Genomic DNA, 24994 nt, shown 5'->3' on the forward strand with positions numbered 1-24994 from the left:
TCTCCAAGTTTAAAAGTCCCAAAGGCTAGAAACAGAACCAGGGAATGCAGTAGGGTTCTGAGGGGAGCGTGCAGGCAGGAAATCTCCACCCCAAGACTTGCCTTGAGGTCCCCCAGCTCCCAGAAGCTAGTCCAGTGGGGAGCCCAGACCCTGCCCAGTGTCAGCCCCAGAGCTGCTGGTGAGGGTTTTCGAAGTGTGCCCTTTGGCCGACTGGCTCCTCCTTCTACTGTCACCTGCCTTTGGCTGTCTCTTGATTCCCAGAGGGAGGGGACACCCCAAGAACCCCAAAAGGGCACCGCCGTCCACGTGGGCTGGAGCAGAGGGAGGGAGCCTGAGGGTTACAGGCAGGCTGCGTCTCCCCTGGCCTCCTTTTCACCTTTGCCCAACAACAGACTCCGCTATGACCAGGGGGAAAATGTCCTGGTCGTGTTTCATTTCCTTTTATTTCCCTGGTCGACACTTGGAGTCAAGTGGACGAATGACACGGGCAGAAGGAGGGAACTGGAAGGAGGGACGGAGGGGTCCCAATGGTCCCACAGCGCCCTGGCAATGGCTGGGCGACAAGGACGCCAGATCGTTGTTGATGGTCCCAGTTCCCTTCCTGGGGGGCCCGGGGAGGGCAGCCCTAGAGCTTCCCCGGGTTATAGGTGTGGAGGGCTGGTCGGATGCGCAAGATTCCTGCAGGGGAGATAGTCTGCTTTTCTCTAATGGAGGTGACCCCTGTGCCGCCACACCTTGGGGTCCCGGGGCCCCTTCCTGTCCGCCTCTCACAGCCCTGCCCCAGCGTGAAACACCACAACTCGTGGGCAGGCTGGGATGGGGGCCTTGGAGCACCCCCGGACCTTGGAGAGCCAGCTCTGAGGGCAGCCGTGTCACCAGGGGCTCACCCAAGGGGCCCAGAAAGCAATGTGTTAACCTTACGTCACATCGACACTGAAGGGTCAGCCCGGGCCCCCCTGCGGGCTGCAGGTGGCTTTCAGGCAGGCGGCCCACGCCCCCCACCAAATGCCGACATGTGAGGTCAAATCCCAGGCACAAGTGCATAGACGGAAACGTGGTGTGGAACGCCACATGTCCCCAGGCCTCCAGTCCACTCTTTCCGGAGAGCCCAGGACCTACAGCTGCCGTCCCTCCCTAGGGGCCCGAGGAAGTCACTGCATCCTGTGGGGCCTCAGTTTCCCTCGTGCAGGAAGTGAGGGGACCTGGAGGGAGTCACTGGTGGTGTCACGTTGTGTTCACAGGAGTCCCAGGACTGCCTGGGGGTGGGGGCTCAGGGCCTCAGGCCGGGGGCCTCGGGTCACTGGCAGCCGGGTCCAAGGAGCCGTCTTTCAGCTGAGCCGTCAGTCCCACGAGCATGTGCTCCTAGGTATTTCGGTCCCTCGAATCTCTCAGACCCCTTCCAAACCGCACTGCCTACTTGAGAAGCAGGATTATCAGCAGTGGTATGTATGTGAGACCAGGCCCCGGTGCCCTGCTGAGTGGGTCCAGGAGGGCATTGCTGTAGAAGCTAAGGAGGAGATACTCTGAGACGGGAAAGAAGTCACGGGCTGGGCATCCCTCCCGTGACCCTCCTCTGAGCATCGGAGCTAACACCCCAGCCTGAAAGCTTGGTCAGGGATGAAGGAGACACGGAGGAGGAAAGGAGGGAGGGAGAGAAAGGGAGGGGGAGGGCATGAGCATTTGGGCTCCCCATCCTCCGGCTTCACCCCGGCATCACATTAAATGCCTGGGATCTGAGCCTGGGATCTGAGTTCAAGCCCAGACTCTCCACTTAGTGCTGGGGTCTCAGTCTCCTCATCTGTAAAATGGGGAAAGTCGTTTTTATCCTGTAGGCTCTTTGGGAGGACCTGAGGATACACCACGCATGGGATGCTCAGTGTTTCCTAGGAAATGATGGAGAGCCCAGATGCCAACCCTCACATGGACAATCAGTGGGTTGTCCACGAGGATGACAAGAACACATAATGGAGAAAGAACAGTCTTTCCACCACACGGTGCTGGGGGAAGTAGCTGTCCTCGTGCAAAAGAAGGAAGCCAGAGGCTTATTGTATACCACAGACCCAGATTAACTCAAAATGGATCGAAGATCTAGACATGAGGGCGAAAACTGCAGAAGTCTAAGAACACATGTGACCTTGGACTTTGCAATGGTTTCTTTGATATGACACCCAAAGCACATGCAACAAAAGGAAAAAAAAATAGATCAATTAGATTTCACTAAAGTAAAAAAAAAAAAAATCATGCATTAAAGGACAGAATCAAGAGAGTGAAAAGGATAACCACCAAGTGGGGGAAATATTTGCAAATCATACATCTGATAAGGATCTAGCACCTAGCATACATCAAGAACACGTACAAAAAGACAATCGTGTGAAAAAATGGGCAAAAGACATGAATACACATTTCTCCGTAGAAGATACACAAATAGTCAGTAAACCAGTCACTAGAGAAAGGCAAATCAGAACCATATGAGATGCTACTTCACACCCACTAGGTTGGCCATAATAATACAAAACAAAAAAACGGGAGATACGCCGTGCTGGTGAGGATGTGGAGAAATCGGAACCATGTCCCATGCCAGCGGGAATGGAAAGTGGTGTGGCCACTGTGGATGACAGTTTGGTGGTTCCTCAAAAACTTAAATATGGAATTACCATATGACCCAGCAATTCCACTCCCAGGTGTATGCCCCAGAGCAATGTCCACACAAAAAGTGCACACACATGGACATAGCAGCATTATTCCTAACAGCCCCAAAGCAAAAGCAAACCAAATGTTCACTGATTAGGAGACGGAGGCAGAAATGTGGTCTAGCCATACGGTGGAATATTCCTCAGCCTTAAAAATGGAACAAAGTAGTGACCCCTACCACCACACGACAAGCCTTGAGAACGTGATGCCAAGTGAAAGACGTCAGGCACAAAAGAGCACATGTCGTATGATCCCATTTCCACGAAGGGTCCAGGAGAGGCAAACCCATGGAGTCGGGAGGCTGACTTGTGGTCGCTAGGGGCCAGTGGGAGGGGGCCTGGGGAGTGACCGCTAATGGAGATGGGATTCCCTTTTGGAGTCATGAAAAATGTCTCAAACCTACAGCGGTGGTCACACAACATTTTGAGTGTATTAAATGCTCTGGAACTGGATCCTTAAAAATAGTTAAAAAGGCAGATGTTATGGTCTGTATATGTTACCGCAATAAAAAAATGTTAATGGTTCATTTCACGCAATGTTAATTTCACCTCAATTAGAAAAAATTTTTAAATTATTTTAAAAACAGCACCAAAAGGAAAAAAAAACCAAAAACCTTTAACCATGTGCGGGGATAGATGTTAACTAAGTTTATCATGGTGGTCATTTTGTAATATCTACATATATCAAATTGTTACATTGTATGCCTAAAACGAATACAGTGTTATACATTAATTATATCTCAATCAAAAAAAAGAATTTATAGAACTAGAAGGAAATTATGTGATGTACCATTGTATTTTTAGTGCTCATCTTTATTTTTCTTTGTTTTGATTTTCATTTATGAAACTACTATAATAAAGGAGTCTGAATTTAAAAAAAGTCTAGCGCTGAGCTCAGCACTCAGAACCCCTCTATGTGCCCTGGGATCCCCCATTTTTTCTGCCTGTGACCAAAGCTGAACCCTAGCCCAGATTTCTCCAAACTCCCAGAATCTATTTGGCCATCCTCCTGGAGTGCTGGTGAATCTAGGCACACCGCATCACGGCGCAGCGGGGGAAACTGAGGCTAAGGGGGCCTGGCCTGGTGTGCCAGCAGCGGGGAGGCTTTGCAGAACCTGGAACCGCCTGGCTCCCCTCTGGTGCTCGTTCTGCTCTCGCATGCTCCCCCACCCCCCGCCAGCAGTTGGTGTGTGCTCAGGGAATTAGAAACACATTTTCATATATTTAAGCAAATCTGCCGCTGAGGAAATACAGATCAGAACCCGCAAAGCGAGGCCCAGCAGAACCGTTTTCTGCATTATCCGCCACTTCCTAGTTTCCTCGGCACTTGGTTCCCAGGGCGCTCGGGGGCCAGATGGACCCTGGCCAGGTCTAAGCCGGGGAGCCTGGGCCAGGGGGGGCTGTGGGATGGAAATGGAGCTTTGCAGCCCGGGCTCCGGTCCTGGGGTGGCCAGGGCTGCGCGGCGAGCCCCCCCCCCCTCCTTTGAGCCTGCTACACTCTGTTCCAGCCTCTGCCTGACCACGGTTCCCCTCCTCCCCTCCCTTCACCACATCCTTGGTCACATCCTCAACACTAGGAGCCAGAGAGAAGAAGGCTGAATCCCAGCCCCACCACTGAGTGGACCTAGGGAAGCTTCCGTCTCTCTCTTCATCTGCCTAATGGTACAGTAAACACTCCACGGCCTAGAATGACAGGGAGGGGGGTTAGGTGGGACGAGGCAGTGACATGGCTTGTCCCCCCCCCCCCGCATGTCCCCCGCATAGCCCCACCCCATGACCTTGCACGTGCCACTCCCTTCGCACCCCCCGTCACTCCTCTGCGTCCCTCCCACCCTTCACCCCAGCCCCAGGCCGCCCATCTCCGAACTCCCATCGTGCACGCGGACTCTACCTCCCATTCCAGACCTGGTCAACAGCATCGCCTTCTATCTGTCATGTTCTACTGTCCCTCCTTTTGTCTCTCCAGCTAAGTTCTGGGATGGAAAAAGAAAATCCCTTTTTTTGGAACATTCATTCTGTGCCAGGCGCCCAGCTGAGGGCTCTCTGAGGCTTGTCTCATCTCATTTGTCAGCCTTCCTCGGAGCCTGTGGCTGCTGTCATCCCAACGATCAGATGAGAACATCGAGCCTCAGAGTACAAGGGACTCAGCCAAAGTCCCACAGCCCAGAAGGACGGGGTAAGAGCAGCTCGCATTTGCCCCTTCCCAGAGCCCAAATTCTCATCCACAGTGGGGGGTAGCCTGCCCGGCTGTCCATTTGTCCATCCCCCTCCTCCCCGCCTGTGGGATTTGAGGCAGCTGGTGATAATACAGGCACGAGAAACTTGGGAATATATTAAAAACCAAAGCTGGAGAGTGTAGAGATGGAAGAGGAAGATGAGCCTGGGGAAGGCAGGGATGTGTATGCTGGAAAGTTCTAGAGCTTCCCACACTCCTTTCTGACACTTCTGACACCAGAGGCCGCCACCTCCAGGCTCCGTCCCCTCCCCACCGCACTCCACCCTCCATGGGGTGTCTGGACCCAAAGCCATTCCCTTAAGAAAAGCAAGGGGCAAGGATCTCACGCATGTGGGCACTGACCCCCCCAGCCACGCCGCCCCAAGCCTGTCACTCAGCCGCTCCCCAGGAAGGAGACGTCACTGTGCGGGAAGATGTCATGCATGGAACTATTCTTGTCCCAAGCTGGGCCCTGCCTCAGGCGTTTCAACAGAATGAGCTGCCTTAACTAAGGGTTGGGTGAAGCTCTGGTTCCAGAGTCGCTTCCTACTTAAGGACAGGCTGTGCAGACCGCCGGCTGTCACCCCGTGGCCGGTCCCACAAAGCAGGGGCTCCACTGGAGCCAAGCGGGAGCTTCCGGTGCTTCCTCTGCCCTGATCGCAACCCCAGTTCTTCCTGTAAGACTCAGTTCTAATCTCTCCTCCTCTGAGAAGTCTTCCTGGATCACATCCACCTTCCACTCACCCAACCATTTGTTGGTTAAACGCGTACCTCGCACAGATAGGAGACAGAAAGATGGGACGGCTCAGCTTCTGGGGAGCTCACAGTCCAAGGCAAAAGAAAACACCAGGAGTACAATAGCCCGCATGAATGAGCATCGACCATATGCCAGGCGCTGTGCAATGGACAGTCCTGTTTGCATAACCTATGAATAGCAGCAATTTGAGGAAATAAGGCTCAGAGAGGTTAAGCCTCATGCCAAAGGTCACACAGCATGGGGTTCTAACCTCTGTCTCTCTGGTCCTAGGACCCACGCCCTAAACCACTAGGCCAACATCAGTGAGCACGATGACGGGGATGTGACCAGATGGGGGCCTTCTACCCACCTGGGTTAGGGAATCAGGGAAAGCCTCCTGGAGGAGGTGAGGTCCAACCAGAACCTTGAAAATGAGCTGGAGTTTTCCAGGTAAATGTGGAAGGAAGCAAGGGAAGACATTCTGGGTGGGGGAGGTGGCCCATGAAAGGGTGCAGAGGTGGGAAGCGTGTCGGGCTGGAACACGAAGGGTGAGCTGAAGAGACGCATCTTCACCTTTTGGGGGCTCCCACCACAGCAGCTCTGTCTCCCCGACACCTGTTGGTAGTGTATGTGGGTAACATCTGCTGTGCTGTCTCTCTGAGGGCAGGAGGGAGGGGACGAGTTGTTCCACACGCTCTCCCCTGCGGGCCTCGGGGCCAGGACAACAGAGGGGGAAGGAGGGCTGAGCCAGCCGAGCTGTCAGGTCAGTGTGGCTTGGTGGGAACATTTTGTGAACACGGAGGTCTGGCTGGAGGCGGGACATCTATGACCTTGATTCTACATATGGTGTTCAATGTCACGGTGGGAAGGGGCTTGAGGACTCAAGGATCCACCCAACCCAGCAGTCCCCTTGGGTGGGGGGACGGGACCATGTGCTCTGCATCTGGGTAAACCGAGGCACGGAGAAGGAAAAGCAGGTGCTTGAGGAGAAAGGTGCTCAAAGACACACCTGCATGGTCTATTCCTGGTTTCCCATCAAGCTCAAGACCAAGGGTCCTGTACATGTAAAATCTCCTTGGATAAAAAGTTTAATGTTCATCTATTTCAAAATCAAGAGGATCAAGATTGGATCAACAATCATATTAAAGCCTGACGCGAGAACAGAACTCACCCTCTTCAAGCACCTCTAGATATTCTGAGAGAAGCATTTCCTTCTCCCAGGAAGCTGGTGGGACGGGCAAGGCAGCCCACGATCGCCCCCCATTACAGACGAGGAAACCGAGGTTCAGAGGATCTAAATGACCTGAGAACAGAGCTGGGATGGGAGCCCGGGTCCTCAGACCCAAGGCCTGTGGCTCTAGATGGGATACCCACAGCCTCTCTTTGGAAGCTTCCAGAGGGTCTCAGGGACGTCAGCTCCCAGCTCCAGCCCTCACTCCCGGGCTTGCTGCTCCCCACCATCTCCTTGAACAGGGATTCTGCACGTAGCCATGCGGATCCCCTGGGAACGTCAGCCGTGGGGTGTGCGCACCAAGAGGCCGTTACATACCTCGGACCGTACCCTGGATGTCTCTGAGATCCCTGGATCGCATGTTAAAATGCAGTTCCTGGCTCAGCAGTCTGGGGCAGGCCTGGGATTCTGCATTTTTAATAAGGCGAGTCCAAGGACTATGCTTTAGGTAGCAAGGGGGGACCTGTAGGGTTGCTTAAACCACCACCTGCCTGGTCTGTGGCCAGCACCCCACCCCCTCTCTCTTCCTCACCATCTCTCTCCTGAGAGAAGGGTCAGCTTTTGTCTCCAGAGGCACAAGGAGAGTGTTTTGGGGCACCGTGGGGCTGCTCCTGACACTCAACAGCACAGGGGATGAGAAGCCTCAGTGGGTATGGCCTCTCCTGTCCCCTGGACCCTGCCCCGTGGCCAGGCTGGCCCTCTCCGGCCTGGCCCGGAATGGAGGGTGGGGGCCGCCCATGCTCTCCTGCAGCCCTCATTGAAATTTTGCCCTTGCCCTCGGATCCTTGGTTGAGAGCTCATCCCTATTAATTCTCATTGTGCATTTAGAGCCAATAGGTTTTTATTTATTCATTTATCTTGGTCTTCTCCCCGCTCCCCTTCCTCACCAGGCTGGAATTTACAATTCAGGTCTCAGGTGGCCTTGCGGAAGGACGGGAAGCCTGGCGGGAGGGAGGGTCTGCACCCTGAACCTCGGAAACAGTGGCTGCTTTGTGCCCTCCCTGTGCACCCTGGGGGGTGCTCCAGGGCTCACACGCCCATTGGCTGATGTGGGGACAGGTCCCCCAGTCGCCGCAGGGACCCACGGGGCACTGGCCAGGCTAAGGGTTAGTGAGTGGCCGGATACCATTAGGGCGCCCCCTGGTGGTTCATGCCGCAGGCCGTGCCCGCAGGAGTCGGAGCTCCCTGACCACCCAGGGCAGGCGGGAGGCCCAGAGACTGGGAATGCAGGGCGTGGCATTCTGGAGGCTGGACAGAGGCAAAGAAGAGAAGCCAGGGACACTGCTGAGGGCGTCCTAACAATAATGATAAACACACAATCCTACTGCACATTGAGAACCCACTGTGTACCAGCTCGCTCTCCCCGGCTGGCTCCATGCCTGGCATACGGGATTATCTCTCCTCTACCGGGCAGGAAGCTGGAGCTCTGCGAGGGAAGGCGGAGCCACCTGCTGGGGGAGCATGGGCTCCGGCTGCAGACAGGTTGCCGTCTGCCTTCCACACTGAGTGACCTTGGCAGGATTTAGGCAACCCCCTTCTAATCCCTACAACAGGATTAGAACAGGACCCACTCAGAGCATCCTAGAGATGATTAAATGAGACACAGACAGGACCTGCTCTGGGGAGGCGGCACGGGGAGGGGGTTGAAGTTATCTGGATGTGACCCCCTCCCCCACCGCTCCCCGCAGAAGCCAGCCCCCCTCCACCGGCCAGGCAGAGTCCCCACTCTTGTTGGCCGCACATTCGTAGTAACAGGCAGAGCGGGATGGCAGCCTGTAGTGAAATATTTAAGTCCATCAGACAGGTGTGGAGACACCGAGGACCCTGGGCAGGACCTAGGCAGGAGATGTTGAAGACGCTGCTCTTCCTTTCCTGTCTTCCCAGGAGAGAAGGAGAAGGGAGGGCAGCTCCTTCCAGACCTCAGCGTTCAGTGACACCTGCCAGGACTCAGGCGGGACAACATTAGGATTGGGGGAGGGTGAGTACCCCACCCTGGCAGGTGCACTGGGTTCTCCCTACGAGAGTAGGGGCAGGGCAGAGGCCCAGAGCTAAGGGTATCGTGATCCAGCTTCGGCCAGGAGAGGGCCTCAGACTTGCATTTGATGGTCATCTCCACCCCTCAAGCTCTTGACCAGATGCTGGTCCAGTGAATTGTGATTGAGCTGCCCCGTCCCATACCCTTCCCCCCAGTTCATTAAAGCAATGATGAATATTGAAGAGAAGAAATACAGTCAGGGCTCTACTACGAGAAGCAGAGGTTGACTGTCCCGGGAGTGTGTGGAGAAGTCTTTGCATGAGCTGGGCTGGGTCACCCTCCTAGAACGTAGGCTCAGAACTGAGCTGCACTGGCCCCAAGTGTGGCCTTGCCCCTGCCTGACCTTTACGAGCTGACCCCCTTGCTCATCTCTGAGCCCTGAGGCCCTGGGATCCCCAGTGCAGTGACCCCCATGAGCTACCCGGCAACCCCCACTCCCAGCCCTCTGCTGCCTTCTTGCTTTTCCCCGTCCCTCCCCAGCTTGCTCCCTGGGCCCAGCCACCTGCCACAGGGACAGCCTCCCTGCTGATGGTCCAGACAGGAAGCTACCTTCCCAGGGTGACTGCTCTGTGATCGGAATGGGGCTGCCCGTGGGACGGAGGCTTCCTCAGGAGCCCAGTGGGATACCTGCTCAGTCCAGCCATAAGCCCAGAGACCCGGAGGCTCCCTCAAGGACACATGGAGGCTGCCACCGCCCCAAAGATGCTGCTGAGCCCTCCTACCAGCTCCCGCAGCCTGGCTGCGCAGCCCAGCCTCCGGCCAGGCACAGGGGCCGGGATGGAGATCTAAGCCTTGGCCAAGTGGGAAGGCCCCTCTCTGGCAGGCAGCTTAGCTCAGACCCTTGAATCACTGCATTACCACTTCCTGGTGTGGCCTGGAGCCTCAGTTTCTCCATCTGAACGACAAGAATGACAACAGCTAACACCGACAGGGCACTTGCTCTGTGAAAGGCCCTACTCAGCACTTTTCACATATGAATCAGCTCACTTGCCCCTTACAACGCCCATTTTACAGACCATGGAACAGAGGCCCAGAGATGCCACTGGTTCAGAGCCCACCCCCTAAAAGGCCTCCTTGATACAACAGAGAACCAGCCCGGGCGAGCCGATGGGAGGACGTGCAGAGCAAGCTCTCCGCCCACACGAGGGGCTCCCATGAAGAGTCCCTCCTAGTATCACCGCTGTTGTGGTTGGTGACACGGACCGCTCAAGTGCTCCATGGCTCTAAGACCCCATCCTTCTCTTAATTAAGGGCTCAAGCGACAACACCTGAACAGCTGCTGGCCCCCTGACTTAAGCAGTGACTGCAGTCACCACGCACAGGGATGGGATGGGAAAGAGAACAAGCCACACCGTCCGTCCTGGTCTGGCTCTCTCCTTCCACCCTTATGAACCCCTCTGCACGTGCATCAGACCTTCCCCGGCAGGGCTCCTGCTTGGTGCGTGGCACGCGCTGGCCCGGCAACACCGTCTGCCAGATCAGATCGTGGGATAGGACGTGGTACCACAGAAGGGATGCACAGAGTGCCCTGCGCCCTGTTCCCTTGCCCAGGGGAGGCGGGGCTTGTCTGCGGGGCCCGGCCCAGAACCCATCACTACTGTGGTCTTCCCAAGAGAAAAGGATCTGGTGGTCAGCTGGTCAAGAAGGTACCCACCCCAGAGAATGACGTCACATGACCGCAGAGCCCTGGGGGTGGCCTTGGCTTTGGCCCTTTCCCAAGGTGGGACAGCCATCTGCTCCCAACCCAAGATGCGGGAAAGTCCACCTTGCATCTCTCTGGTCCTGCCGTTCTGCCCACCCATCAGCAGAGTCTGTCCCGGACCCCCTCCCCCTCGGCCTGAGCGAACAGAACGGTGGGGGGCTGACTTACGTGGGAGCAGAACCTCTCAGGGGGGTCTCCGCACGTGATGCCCGAGGGCTCCACCTTCACTTTGACGTAGTCCTTCAGCCGCATCACCTTGGGCTGGCAGGCGTAGAACTCCCAGGTGGGGCCCTCGTCCGTGGTCACCCAGGATTTGCAGATGTCGTAGTCCCCCGAGGCCAGTGGGAGGCAGTGCAGGAAAAGGGCGAGCAGGGGCAGCATGGCTGCGCAGTCCGCAGGGGCGTGGCCCAGACAGGCCCTGGAGAGGCAGCGACCGGGTCAGGCGGGACTCTGGGCCTCAGCATGGAAGTGCCACATCTACCAGGCACCGGTGGCCGGACGTCCCAGGGACGGGAGCAGGGCCGGCGTGCGAAGAGCGAGGAACTTGTTTCTTCCCGAAGGCCGATTCGGAAAACTCAGAGCCAGCGTTTCTCAGACTGCTGATGGGCAGATCAAAAAGTTGCCCGTAACTTCGCGTCCTCCTGACCTTGGCATTACACCTCTCCCAGAGGTGAATCTGATCAAATCAGGCAGGCTCTCGAATTGTGACAGTGAATGGAAACGGGATAGGGAGCGAATCCTCAGGGATCTGGCATGAGGCCGGGTCAGATTGCTTTTAATTTTTGTCCTTCCAATCAATCCAGGTCTTTAAAGGGCCCTTCATGTGTGATGTGCTCAACAGAACTGCAAAACAACCCTCCAGCCTGCGTTGTAAAGATACAATCAAATCAGGAAGTGTACGTGTTCGCCGGAACCGTGTTCCCTCGGTGGGACTGGACTGGCGTCTCAGACCAATAAAAGAGATTTCTTTTCACATGGGCTTAAAGCGACAACAATTGTGCGGCTGGACCGCCACATGAAAGAGCGACTGAGGTTCTTAACTGGGGAGAAGCTTATTTGGCTCTGCTTTGTGGGGACAGGCACTAATGGGAGCCAGCTGACCTTGGCTGGTAGCCATCGGCAACTTATTATGAAGTTTCTGACACTTGGCTCTCAATCCATCCAGGTACCCGGGGGCTGGCTTGTCTTTCATTGTAAGAGGGGAGGAAGAGAGCTCATTAGCAACAACACCTGCAACAAATTAAAAAGAGGGGGGGCAATAAAGATGCATAAGAATAAAAGCTCTCTGCAAAATGTGCACGGAAAAAAAAAACGAGGCTGCATTAGCAAGGTCTCCCGAGAAAGCTGGGTTATTTTTATTAATATTAGATTTGCACATTTGCAGGCTCGGCACATTATTTAGAAGGGGATTTGCTTTTCCCCCCTCTTTTCTGGGGTTATTAGGGCAGCAGAAGTGCTCTTGCCTGGGGTCACTGACTTCCTAAAACATGCTCAGGGGTCAAGGTTGAGTGGCGGCTCTCGATATTGTGACCGACAACTCAGAATGTCAAAGCTGTCGCGGTGGGTGCCGACGAGCCTGTACAGACAGGTACAGATCCAAGTGCGGGCCAGCAAGTAAGAACCAGGTGCTGAGAAATCTCTCCCCAAATTCTACAATGGTCCATTGGATTTTCAACGCTAAGAAACCAGGGACGGTGAAGACTACTGCGGAAGTGACGGTGGTTTGTCATGTTAAGAGTTTCTCATCAAGGCCAAAATTCTGCAATCATCTTTGGAGGGTGTGTCTATAAATGAGTCACTATTATGATTATTGCTTTACTATTTTAAGCTACTGATAATTATTTAAGAGCCCAAATAGCGATAAGGAAGATGAATGTTACATTGCAGAAAACATGACTCCGGTATCGCTGTGTGTCCCTAGATACTGGGTACATCACCAGGAGAATTTGAGTCCGGCCAGTGTGGGATCCTGGCCAAAAATATGAGCCAGTAGGGCAAAGGTTATGCGATGAGTCACACCAGACAGCCCCATTATTAATTATTCTGGTTATTAGACCTATGATGATTGCCTCTTCCTCCCCACGCTGCTTGGGCTTTGTTGCTAACTAACCTCAGCGATTCTCACCTGCCACCCCCTACAGGGAAGCCTCCCTAAAGAGTTAATCACTTTGCCATGAAACCCCACTCTCCACCCAGACACAAACATACTGCTGCCAAAAATGACAAACCGGGGAGGCGGACTTTGTCCAGAGCGGGCTGGCGGCTCCCCTGGGATCCCACAGGAGCCCCCAGTCAGTCCCGGGGAATCATAAATCAGCATTAAGGCCGCCCCCGCCCCTCTCCCTGGCTGAAGGGCCCTAGATGGAGATGAATGAGAAGCCGAGGGGGGACCACATTTTCAGGGCTCACCTCTGGCTGTTTAAAGAGAAACCTGTCTTAGAACCTGCCTGGCCTTGAATACGCTCCTTGCTAGAAAACTCTCAGAAAGAACCCGCCTGGCGACTATTTTTACAACCTGAGAAAATGTCGTAAAAATAAAATAGCGCGGCCGGCAAAGGTTTGGATGCCTCTCCCCAAGCTTCGAGCTGCCCAGAAAACAGCAGGTCCCTCGTTAATTCTCCCAGCCTAGGACTCCCAACTGTTCACGGACAGGTAGGGAGCTCCTGGGGGGGGGGGGGGCGACCCCAGGGCGCTGGCTGCGGGCTTCCGGGCTTCCTTCCTCTGCAGGACCAGCCGCTGCCCAGGGTTTCGACTGCGCCTCCGGCAGCCTCCCCTGGGCGCCGGGAGGCAGCGAGGCCGGGAGGCCGGGAGGCCGCGGAGAGCCAAGTGCACAGCAACTCGAAAATCTGGGAAACGCTTTGCAGTTCTTTCGCTTTGCAGTTCTTTCGGTTTAAATGCCGCGCATTCCCTGGAAAATGGGGTGGTGGTTGGGGCGGGGGTGGGGTGCGGGGAAGCCAAGGACAACCCAGTCTGCTGGGGGCGGGGGAGCAAATGTGTTTCCAACTCGTCAATCAGCGGGGCGTCGCTGGTATTACAGCGAGATTAGTGAGCTCAATGAGCGAATCTTACAGCGGCTTTTGCCAAAAAAGAAAAGCAAAAAAAAAAAAAAAAAACCAACAACAACAACAACAAAAAACCCCAAAAACCAAGGAGGGACGAGAGAAGCAAGAGGCCCCGGAATAAGGAGGTGGCGCGCGGGGAGTGAGAAGCCAGCCGGGAAATTTCAGAGTAAGAGGTTGTATCCCGGTGGATCGTTTTCTCCTTGGAAAATAAATCTTCACCTGATATTATTAAGAAACTGCAGCTCCCAGGAACAAATAGAATCAATGCGCTTTATTTCTTTTAAGAGTCCTCAGGAACCGAGGGGGGCTGATAGCCAGGGTATTAAAACCCGAAAATTAGATTTTACCAGGATTTCTGAACTCCGATTTCTCTGTCTTATTGAATTAGCGCCTCTCGGAGCTGGCTGGGCTCGGAGCGGGCTCCTCCCGGAGTTGCCCGCTGCGCCCTCGCCTCGTGGGAAACTTGGCGCTGTGGGCGCGGGCCCCCGGGAGAGCACTGGAAGTGGGGTCCGGCGGCTGCCCACCCTGAGGTTCCCTCTCCCTTCCCATGGGGGCAGCGGGGCGGAATGAAATCTGCCATCAAGGAGGTGGTGCCCGAGGGCTAGGAAGGAGTGGGGAGCCCGCTGCCGCCGGGTCACCTTCCCGCCCTCCACCCCGGGCCAGGTCCTCGGGGTGCTCCGGGCACCTCTGGCTTAGCTAGCATCCTGCTGCCCGCGGTCCGGGTGCCCCCCAGCCCTGGAACAGGGGCCCTCTCGGCTCCTGGCGCCCCCCACGGCCTCTTGGCTGCCGGGGAGCCCGGGAAAGTTGAGGGCTGGGGGGTGGGGCCCGCCAAGGAGGCCTCGGCTGGGCGGGGGTCGGGGGTCGGTCTTGGCTGGATCGAGGGGTCGGGGTGGAGTCCGAGCACCGGGTAGGCTGCACCGGGGCATGCATCGCACAGGGGCGTGCCCCCCAGTCCCGCAGCTGCGTTTTGGCTTTCCCAAGTTGGGTGCAAGCCCCGGCAGCAATTAACAAGCAGGACTTTAATAAAGGCCCTGCCAGCACCGAGGGTGCCCCCTCCGTTGGCACCGCCTCCCTCATTTAGAAGACACCGAGCAAAGCGCCCGGGAATAGTTACCTCCTTTTACCCCGCGCCGCTTCCAGCAGCGCCCCTGCCTCCGCCGCCCCCCGCCCCGGCGGGCAACTTACTCCGAGCGGGCGGACCCCGCGGGCCCACGGTCCTCTTCCCGCCTTCCCGCTGCCTCTGCTCCCCCCGTCTGCGCACAGCCCTGTTCCAGGCTCCACTCCACACGTCCCCAAGCCGGTCCCTGCTCATCCCCCTCCCCCATTAGCCCACCCCTCCACGGCACGGAAAGAAGTTTCCAGCCCGGCTGGCCGAGAGTTTCTCTGTGCAAGTCGCACAGACCCGGGTTTCGGAGAGATGGGAAGGGGGTGCGGGGAAGGGGGGCTGGCGGGTGGCGGTGGCGGGGGGCGGTCCAGTTGGGGCGGAGGAGTAGCGCGAGAGAAGGGTTAATTTCCTCTTCACAAACACATGCACGCACTCTTGCAACATCCATCCCCACCACACGCGCGCGCGGGCACACACACACACACACACACACACTCGCGCGCGCGCGCTCACACACACGATGGAAAAAGACCCCGGCAGGAAAACGCCAGCCGGAAAGACAAGCTTTTCCTTTAAGATGCTGCCACAAACGCACACTCACACACCCCTCCCGGGCGACTCCGGTCCTCCGCTAGTAACGGCAGCCACCGAATAACTTTTGCATCCGAGCCTCTGCTGGGCCGCTTTCGTGGCTCCCGGCCCCGGGGAAGCTTGCACGGTCACCCAAGCCCCTTGAAAATGAAACCAGGCTGGCAAGGCTGCCGCCGCTCTCCCCCCCGCGCGCCCGCCGGCTCTCCCCGCCGCCTTACCCCGGCTCGGAGCAGCTTCCCGGAGCGCAGACCCGGGAGGCCGAGGACCGCCGCCCGCGGGCGCTCCGCCTGCCCTGGCCGGCGCTGGGTGGGGGCGCGGGCCGGAGGGCGGCGAGCCGCTGCTCCTCGGCGCGCCGCTCCCGCTCGCCGCTGTGGCCGCCGCCGCCGCGGCCGTCAGATCGGGGCTGGGGAGCCCTCCGGCCGCCGGGGGGGCCGCCCGCAGCCGTCCCGGAGACGCGGGCCGGGGGAGGGGGCCGCCCGCGCCGCCCGCATCGCCCGCCCCGGGCCGAGCGGGAGGTCGCCTCTAACAAGTGCAAACTTTTTGGGCCCCCGGGGCGGCTCGGAGAGGACCGGCGCGCGGGCACCCGGCAGCCCCCGGCCCGGGTGGGCTTCGCGGCGGCTCGTCGGGGCGCCGGGGCATCCCCCCCGGCGCGGCGCGGGCCAGATGGCGGGGCGCTTCACCGCCCCCCTGCACTCCGCTCCAAGTTAATGCCGGGGCTAAATCCTCTTGCCATCTCTCACGGTCACCATCGGGGCTTTTATCTCACGGTCTGATCCGGGCTGCGTAACTTCCTCTGTGTGGCTTTAACACACCATCCCACCACGGAGCAACGGTCTTCTTAAAGGTGCAGGAAGGAAATACTGCGAGACTCGGGGGACGCGCCACGGCCCGGGGAGGGGCGCCGCCAGCAGGGGCGTCCCGGCGGGCCCGCGGCCAGGGTGGCCCCAGCAGGCGGCCGCGGGAGCGAGCCTGCTCTCGGGGGTCGCTGCCTAAACATCTCCTCCCGGCTCGGGGGCCGGCGGGTCGGTGCGCGCAGGGCGCATCCTCAGCCGGCCCGGGTCAGGCGCCGCGGGGCTGCAGCTTCCTTTTCCAAAACCCTGGGGCCTGACGGGGTGCCAGAGCCCAGGGGTGTGGGGGCTGCCCCATCGGCACCAGGGAGGGGGCCAAGTGAGTCAGTCCACCCACCCCCAACAGCCAAGGGCTCAAGCCTGCCGCTCTGACTCCCTCTGTGAAGTGCTGCCGCCCAGAAGGCCCCAAGCAGTGGGTAAAAGGGTGGGTGGGTGGATTTGGGGAGATGGGGAGGGGGAGCGATCTGAGCGCACAACCAGAGCCTGAATACCAGCTGACACATCGCCGCCTCCACCCTGATGGGCCCTGCTTTTGATGAAGCCAAGCCAGCTCCGGAGGGAGCGCAGAGTAGGGGGGCAGGAGGGGCCTCACTCCTGGTGAGAGGGCGGGAGGGATGCGGGAGGACTCCTGCAGGGGGCCCCTCTGGGCAGAGGCCAAGGAGTTGGCAATACTGGGCAGCCCCGGGCTCTTGAACCCCCCTGGAGGTTTCCTGCCGGTGCTGTCTTCCAGGGCTGTGCAGAGAGCTTCCTCCATCTTCCAGGGGGGACATGTGGATTTCAGGTGCTCCCGGCCTCCTCCTCCTCCGGGGTGGGTTCCCACTGCAGTGCTCAGGCAGCCAGCGCTGCTGTTTGGATGCATCGAGAACAAAGCCTGAGGACAGGGAGGGAGAGGGACTGGTCCAAGGTCACAGAGGGTGTCAGGAACAGGAGCAGGACAGAGCACCTTAGTGCCCCACCCCTCTGCTGCCTCTTATCTCCACCTTGACCCCTCCCTGCCATCGGCTCCCCCCTTAGCTTGGAGAGGGGCCGTACTGCCGAGAACCATTTCGGCTCTTGTCGCAAAGCAGGCAGACGATGCAGAATTAGAGACTGTCATCTACTTTAATAATCATAACAGTAACAATAATTTAACATTTCTTGAACACCTGTTTTAGGCCAGGCTTCATGCAAACCGGGTTTTGTGTATCCGCCACTGATTCTTCCCAACAGACCCATGACTTAACTCCTATCAGCAAAGTCCCAAGTTAGAGATACAGCTTAGAGACGGTCAGTAGCTTGCCCAAGGTCACACAGCCCAGGAAGACTCCGGCCTGTAGGCAGGGCTCTCAGCTCTGCCACTGCCTGGCTTCCCGGTTAACTTGGGGCACAGCACAGATTGGGGCCTCAGTTTACCCATTTGTGAGATGTGAATCTTTCCTTTTCCAAGGAGGGGTCAGAACAGCCTTTGAGGGCCTCCTCCTTTACGGGCTCTCGGAACCCTCTCACTGGAGAGGGGCTCACTCCGCAAAGCTGTCTCGGAGAGCAGATCGGTGCCGGCCTGGTCACCTGCTCCCTGGCCCCAAAGCATCTAGTCGGAGGAGGCTCCTCAGAGTCGAACAGATCCCAGCCATTTGATTGGCAAGCACCAGGCCTGCAGGCAGCAGAGAAGGGCACAGTGTGGGGCTTCTGTGGAGGCAGGGTGAGTGATGACCCTGGTCAGTTCTCAGTGTGTTGTCGCCCCCCCCCCCGGCAGGGTCATCAATCCCCTGGAAACGCCCTGCTCCTCCATCATCCCTGACGAGAGATGCAGTCAGGAACGGCCAAGACGTGGAGGTCGTGGTTCATCTAAATACAGTGCAGGGGCTGGGGCGTGTCTTGTTATGCTTTAAGGGACCCACAGGCAAAGCTCTGGGCCCCTGGAAACAATGCTTACAACACCTCTCCAGCCCTGTTCTCCCCTGTCCTCCCTGCCTCACCAAGAAGCTGATGCCAACAAACTTTTCCAGGGACCCATCTGGAAACTATCTTCTGGTCTCCCCATCTCCAGGCCCTGGAAATTATGGGATGGTAGAAAGAGCACTGACCTGAGTCAGGATCTGGGGCTTTTCTCCGTTCAGTCCCTAACTAGGTATGTGGCATGGGGTCATCGCTTACCGGCTGCCAGCCTCAGTTTCCCCCTCTGCAGAAGGAGAGGTTTGCCCGGGAAGGTGGTCTCCTTGCGATGATTGTGACAGCAGCCGCAGGCAGCATCCAGAAGACGCAGGTCCTGTCAAGTGAACTATAAAGATGGAAAACAAATAGGATTCTGGCCGTGTAGGGACCAGGTGGTCAAGAGACGTTCATTTTAAAGCTTCATCAAGGTACCTTATGACAAATGACCTCTTCCTGGTGGTAATGAAAGGAAGCTGAGCACCAGGGGCAGGAAAGGGTTAATGAATCTCCCCTCCCCCCACCAAAATAACATGAAATAAGATGGAAATCCTTGTTGCTGACCGCCCCCCTCCGGAGAAGCCCAACCGTGCTCCTGGGTTGCGGGGTTTTGGCTCTGAGCTGCAGTTTTAATTTGAATTGTGTATGTCACGCTTAGTACCAAAAAGCGTCTGCAGAACAATGCATTTAATTTTATTCCATCTATGTTTTTTAAGGCTCTATATAAAATAAAGATACCAAAGTATGAACAGGAGACATGGGGGGGGGATGACATGCTTTATTACATACATAATCTCCCCGTGTTGCTTGACTCCTGGGCAATGAGGACATCTGCATGGAGGGGGGTAGAGAGTAATAAGAAATTACAAAGTCACAGGCAAAAAGGATCTAGTGGCTTTGCAATGAGAGGTAGCAGATGAGGTCCAGGCCCTCTGGGATTTTTGAGAGAAGGCGAATCCTGCTGCAGACAGACAAAAGGACAGACAGGTCAAAATGAGCTCACGTTGCTGGTTCAAGTGAAGGGGAACGCTGAAGACCACCCCCACTGTGTGTTCACCCTGCGCTTCCTTCCCTCCGGTCTCTGTTTTGCCAGACCAAGATTTTGATTTGTCCCCCTGACCTTGAGCAGTTGCGATGCAGCTGTGAGTAGTTAAGATCCAGGGGACTAGCCCAGGACCATCCAAGGGTTTTCAAGCCATCCCTGGGCCCCTGACTTCTACAGCCAAGGCAGGGGGAGAGAGACCAAGGCCCAAGCCCAGGGCCTTCCCCAAGGTGACACCTCCAGGCAGCAGCAAAGCCTTCAAGAAGCACCCTGACTCCTCCCTGCCAGTTCTCCGCTCCAATCTCCAGACCATAGTCCCATTAATTATTATTACTGTATTAATCATACATGTGATTAATTCAGTAATGGTGATTCATAATTGATTGCATTTTATATGGCGCCTTTCATCCACACATCTCCCAAGATGTGTGCTGCCTACAACAAGAGACACATAAAGCAGAACGTGTTCTTTGCTCGCCTGCATTTTGTTGGAAAAACTTCTCTTCGCAGAGGCAGGGGGCTAATGGTTTTCGGGCAGACTGGGCTTGCCAGCTCCGTGCCCATCTCCCTGGGTAGTGTAGCTCACGCCATGCTCTCCCAGCTGGGGGCTCCTGCTACACCCTGCCTTGCCTGGGGGTGGCTGTGCCCTGGGGGGCCTTGCAGACCCCATTCTCCTGGCAGGTAACTCTGCCTGGGACCCAAGTTGCTGGGCAAGGCTGGCTTGGGCTCTCTGGGCAGGCCGTGCCGCAGGGGCCCTGGAGGAGGGCTCTAGAGTTTGGTTTGCTGGGTATGAGTCCTACCTCTCCTGTTAATTAGCTGTGTGACCTTGAGTGAACTACTGCCCCTCCCTGCCTCAGTTTACCCAAACAAAGAATGGGATTGATACACGTATCTTTCCACCTAGGGTTATTATAAAGTTGACGTGCAATGATACACATGGGGGGCTTCAGACCTGGCGCACAGGAAGTGCTAGGTTAATGGGAGCAGTGACTGTGGGGGCTGGAAGCCCCGTTCCAGCAGCAGCCCTGGGACCGCACTGCTCTCTTCTCGTCTCTGGGCCTCGGTTTTATCCGCTGTAAAATGGGATGGCCAATCAGCTTTGAGGGTTAATTCCAGGTCTTAAATGAGCACACGCTCTAGTAAAGGTTGGGGTTCAAGGCTTCAGAGACAAGCAGCCCTGGGCTCACACTCCTGCTCACCATTTCCTCGTTGTGTGACCTTGGGTCGTGGGCTCACCTTGCCAAGCCTCAGTTGTCTGCTCTGGAAAATGGGCATAACGATGGTATCCAGCGCCTTGGCTTGGTGGAAGGATTTAATGAGCTAATGCTTGAGACCTGTTTGGCTTCTAGAAAATGCTTAACACAAGGTGGCTCTGGTATTCCACACCAGGCGTGGTGCTCAGCACGTTACGGATGTTCTCACATTCCTGCTGTGAAAATGCTCTTATCCTCTCCATTGTTCAAATGAGAACGCCGAGGTTGAGGAGCCTGTCCTGGGCGATTGGGTTAGGGCCGCGTCAGGATTTGAACTCATGTCTCATGGCTGGGCTCTCTGGCATATGGTCTCTCCCCCAACCCCAAGCCCTGCCGGGGTCCCAGGATCCGCGTGAGAATGTCCCATCCCTGAGCCCCAGGCTGCGTGGCAGGATGGTGCTGGTGAACCCCAGCCCAGGAAGAAGAGCCTGGTTCCTCCAGGCACACCTGCTTGGCCCCTTTGGGAGCTGGTGGGGGGAGGCTGCTGCGAGGAGGATGTCCCCCACCCCAGTTCCTGGGGAGGCCAGTGGACAGCTCAGAGTTTCAGCCCAGTCGGAGCCTAGAGTGCCTTTGACAGAGAGCAGGTCTCTAGCGTACGACTGTTCACCCCTGTGGATTTCGGAGTCTCGGGGGCAATGCTTCAGGTGTGCGAGACGGAGGATACCAAGGACCACTGGCCTCCCCCTCTCGGTGGGGGGCGGGTAACTGCCCTGGCCCCGCCAGCTTCCATCTATGGAGACGTCTCCCTGCAGGAGACCGTGGGGTTCCCGCTGAGCACCTACTGTGAGCCGGCACCCCACCAGGCCTGGCTATGCGAGTGATCACAAGTCCTCTGGGTCCTGCCTTCAGATTATTCATGTCCCAGGCCCCGAGGGGCCCGTGCACCTCATAAAGGTTTGCTAAGCATACTATGTGCCAGACACAGTCAGGGCAAGCTAGGGGGACGCTGAGTCTGGGGAAGTATGAGTGTGTGTGTGTGTGTGTGTATACGCGTGTGCGTAACGCCCAATGTAAGTGTGCAAAGCTGCCGAGTTGCCAGAAAACACTAGACAAATCCAAGGGAACTGCAGAGGCAGGCCTCACTCTCGGGACGGGAGGGAGGAAGCTACCAGAACCAGAAGCAGAACCAGGCTCTGCGGGAGCCCAGACCTTGACTCCCGCCCTCCCAGCCTCAGTTCTGTCATCTGTCGAGCGGGGAGGGTCATAGCACCTACTCCCTGCGGTTGTCGGGGGGGGGGGGGGCGGGGGGATTCTTGGAGAGGGGCCTAGGAATCTTCAGCTCTGGTGGCAGTAAATGCTCAGGAAATGTTGGCTCTGGTGAGTGTCCCCGGAGCACCTCTGCGAGGGCAAGTCCAGGACCCCGCGGGAGCCGGGGGACCAGCAGAGGGGTGTCCTCTGCTCGAGTCTGGGAAGTATGTGGGAAACCAGCCCCAGCGTTCCTCCAGGCCCAGGCAGCTCCTCTAGCAAAAGGAGTTCGAAATCCCCACAGTTCGAAATCTGCTCTCGGGAGGCTGAACGGCCACCCCCATCCCCACCCGGTCCTCTCCCGGTGCACGTGGGATGTTCCTCCCGGCTGTCAGTGTGGGGGGCAGGAGAGCTGAGGAAGGAGCCACGCCCACTCTCGCAGGTGCCATCCTGCACCTGGGTCCTCCCCATGCTTGCCGGGTGTGCAGGCAGCTGGCGGGCTGCCTGGCGTGAGGGGTGTTCGGAGGTGGGGGTCCACACCAGCCAGGAGAGGGAAGCCGAGTCAGAGCAGCAATCTGGTGATCCGAGGGAGAAGGCCGTGTCAGCCGGAGGAAGCTGCCCGTTGTTCCTACCCCGGACTCCTCGCCTGGAGGAAAACGTTTTTCTTTCTTACTGACCAGGTGAGGGTGATCCAGGACTCCAGAAGGCTGGCCGGTGTGGTTTTCCTCTCCGATATGTGCCGATCAGAAATAATTCACCCAGTTATAGTACTACCTGCTGCACCGCGTTGGCCCGCTCCCTCCTGCTCCGTGAGCGCAGGGACCCTGGAGGGGCTCACGTCCCCCACCAAGCAGACAGGCTGCGTCCTGGGCAGATCGACCTCTGCATGGGGACCAGCCAGGAACAAGAGTCCCTGCAACCCAAGGAGGCCGGAAATTCCGAAAGAGCGCTCGGGGAGGGAAAGAAATCAACAGAAAGGCAGTCCCTCCAGCTCCGTCCTTGCTGGGCATTCGCAGGCATGTGTGTCACCGTGCCTGTAACGATTTCCTCATCAGGCTGTCGTCCGGGGCCCGCTGGGCGTACGAACTTCTCTGCCATGAAAACACTGAATTCTAGGAGCCCGGCTCCCGTGTCGAAGGGCCCTTGGCTATGCCTCCGGGAACTTCCGGCCCCCCCCCCCCCCCCCCGCCGCCGCCGTCACTCCTGGCCAAGCTCTTCTCCCCAGAGTGGGGCCTGGGGATGAGTGTCCCCAAGAAGCTGCAGGCACCATCATGCATGAAGCATGACTCTTGATCCCAGAAACCCGCTTCGATTTCTCTCCTAACGGTAGTTGGCCTAATGGACGGGGACAGTTCGCAGCTGACGCCCTGCCCTTGCTCGGTGGATTGCTGTCTGTCGCCCGCGACCTCCAGGATGTCCACACTTAACCCACGCAGCCCCCACTCCCAGGAGAACTCCTCCCGCTCCGAGAGGTCCTGGTGAGCCTTTGTCTTCACTGGGGTCTTCCTGATGCTTCTGCCTTCTGGTCCCATCCCTGCTCCCCCTTCTCACTAACAGATGTGTCCAGGGCTGGGGACGACAAGCCGGCTGGTCACCTGACCGCATGCTTTGCGTTTTGTGTCATCTGCCAGGCAGAAGGGCATGGCTTCTGACGTCCCACCCCGTGGAGGACTCCCAGAAATGCTTATTATTATTACTATTTTTTAATCTGGAAAAACACAAGCTCCAGATCAATTTTCTCCTTGCCTGGACTCGGCTAATGCCCGAATCCGGATGGGTCGGCGCTGTGCATGGATCCCTCTGCCTCTGACCGCCCTGCTCTTTTCACTGCTCCGGACATCGCTGTGGCGCCTCTGGTCGCCGAGCAAGGGGCGATGGCCCCCCGCCAGTCACAGCCTTCAGACCCAGAGTGAGGGTCTCTGGCCACATCTGCACGTAGCCTGGCGTGTCCGAGCAGAGTGGCCGACCCCGACAGCCGGGTGCAGCGTCCCCACACTGCGGCTTGTTCCCCTGGACACCTGCCTGCTCCTCATTTTCCATCCGTACAGCGGGGTCCGCGGCAGCGCCCGCCTCTGAGGCTCCTTGTGAGGATTCCACAATGAAACAGTTAACAGGTGCTGCAGGGTGTGCTCAGAGGGCTGCAAGGGGCCCCCCTTGGGATCAGGCTGGCGGGCCAGGTTGGCCCTTGTCCCCACACAGCCTCTAGCGACAGGATGTGCTCAGCTCATGTACCTCAAAGGGGAAATAGCAGCTTTGCTTCGAAGTCCCAGACCAAACTACTGCGTGGTCCAGGATCATAGGGAATCACTCGTGTCCTCCACTGTGCGGAGGAACCGTCCCCTGAGGCCGGCTCAAATCACCATCCCCTGCAGGGCTGGGAGCACGACCCTCTTTCTTCCAAACGCCGCCTCCCTGGGATTTCCCGATCACCTGAGCTCCCCTGTTGGCCCGTATGTGCGGCCATGGCGACTCTGGACAGCAGAGTTTTGGAGAGACTACTGGGGTTGAAAGAAATCTCTATCAACTGATAACAGACTGCGCGCCCAACCTCAGGGGGAAGTTCTCTTTTTTGTCTCCACCTTACATATGGGGAAACTGAGGCTCAGAGAGACACAGCTCGGACTCAACCTCAGACCCGCCTGACCTCATAGCCGATGCTCTTGACTGCCCCCCGCCCCCATACCGCACTGGCTCAGAGCTTCTCACCCCAATGTGTCCCCTGTGAGCTTTGGGACCCTGCCTGAGTCCCACACTCCCTTGCTGGGCCTCAGGACCCTCATGGTTGCAAGTGAGGGGGTCCTCCCAGCACAAGCGTTTTCTGATGAACTGCCGGTCTGGCAGGTTCTCTACCAACGCCACGGTCTGAGATCACCCAGTACAAATGGTCGGATTGGTCAGCACTTGGGGCCTCCGGGTCGTGAACTATTGTAATGATCACTGCTGGCCAAACCCACTCCCCGCTCTCTGAGCCCAGATGCCAGCCGTGCGGTTCTCTGCTGTCTCACAGGCTCCCCTGTGGGTGGCTTCAGGAAGACCCCACTCCCAGGCACCCCTCAGGGCCCCGTTCACGGGATGACCCACAGGGCTGTGTTGAGCAGGACCCCAGCTTATCAGGACACAGTGCTGCGATCGAGGGGTCTGGATCTCTGGGGATGGATCTGGGGACACGTGCTCGGCCTCCCATCGTTCTCCGTGATCGGGAGCGAGCGGATGAGTCTCGGTCCGCTCCGCGGACAGCCCAGAATTGCACGAGACACAAATAGGTGCTTGGGAAATGCTGCTCGTGGAGGAGGGCGTGCAGCCTGGTCTCAGCCGCCTGTGTGGACCGAGGACGTCCTGCGCACGCTTACGCGGACGATTAGCAGGGAGGGGAACCAGCCGTGATGGTTCG

The 24994-nt window shown here is 57.4% G+C and overlaps 1 protein-coding gene across 8 annotated transcripts in view; it reads right to left on the minus strand.

The window, feature by feature from the left end:
- NTNG2 (netrin G2) overlaps positions 1-16101 on the minus strand; it is a 66083-nt gene extending 49982 nt beyond the window's left edge. Inside the window, exons 1-3 of one of the 8 annotated variants that reach the window (XM_046022838.1) lie at positions 15586-16101; positions 11711-11839; positions 10778-11472 (exon numbers count right to left, since the gene is read on the minus strand). In XM_046022838.1, coding sequence (XP_045878794.1) covers positions 10778-10990 — 213 coding nt within the window. In that variant the 5' untranslated portion in view covers positions 10991-11472; positions 11711-11839; positions 15586-16101. Of the gene's footprint in view, positions 1-10777; positions 11840-14856; positions 14897-15585 lie in introns of those variants that run through there. The other 7 variants (XM_046022840.1, XM_046022843.1, XM_046022844.1 and 4 more) reach the window with 7 other exon arrangements.
- Between the last annotated feature and the right edge of the window lie 8893 nt (positions 16102-24994).

This window comes from Meles meles, chromosome 11 (genome assembly GCF_922984935.1).
Source record: "Meles meles chromosome 11, mMelMel3.1 paternal haplotype, whole genome shotgun sequence".
NCBI classification, from domain to species: domain Eukaryota; kingdom Metazoa; phylum Chordata; class Mammalia; order Carnivora; family Mustelidae; genus Meles; species Meles meles.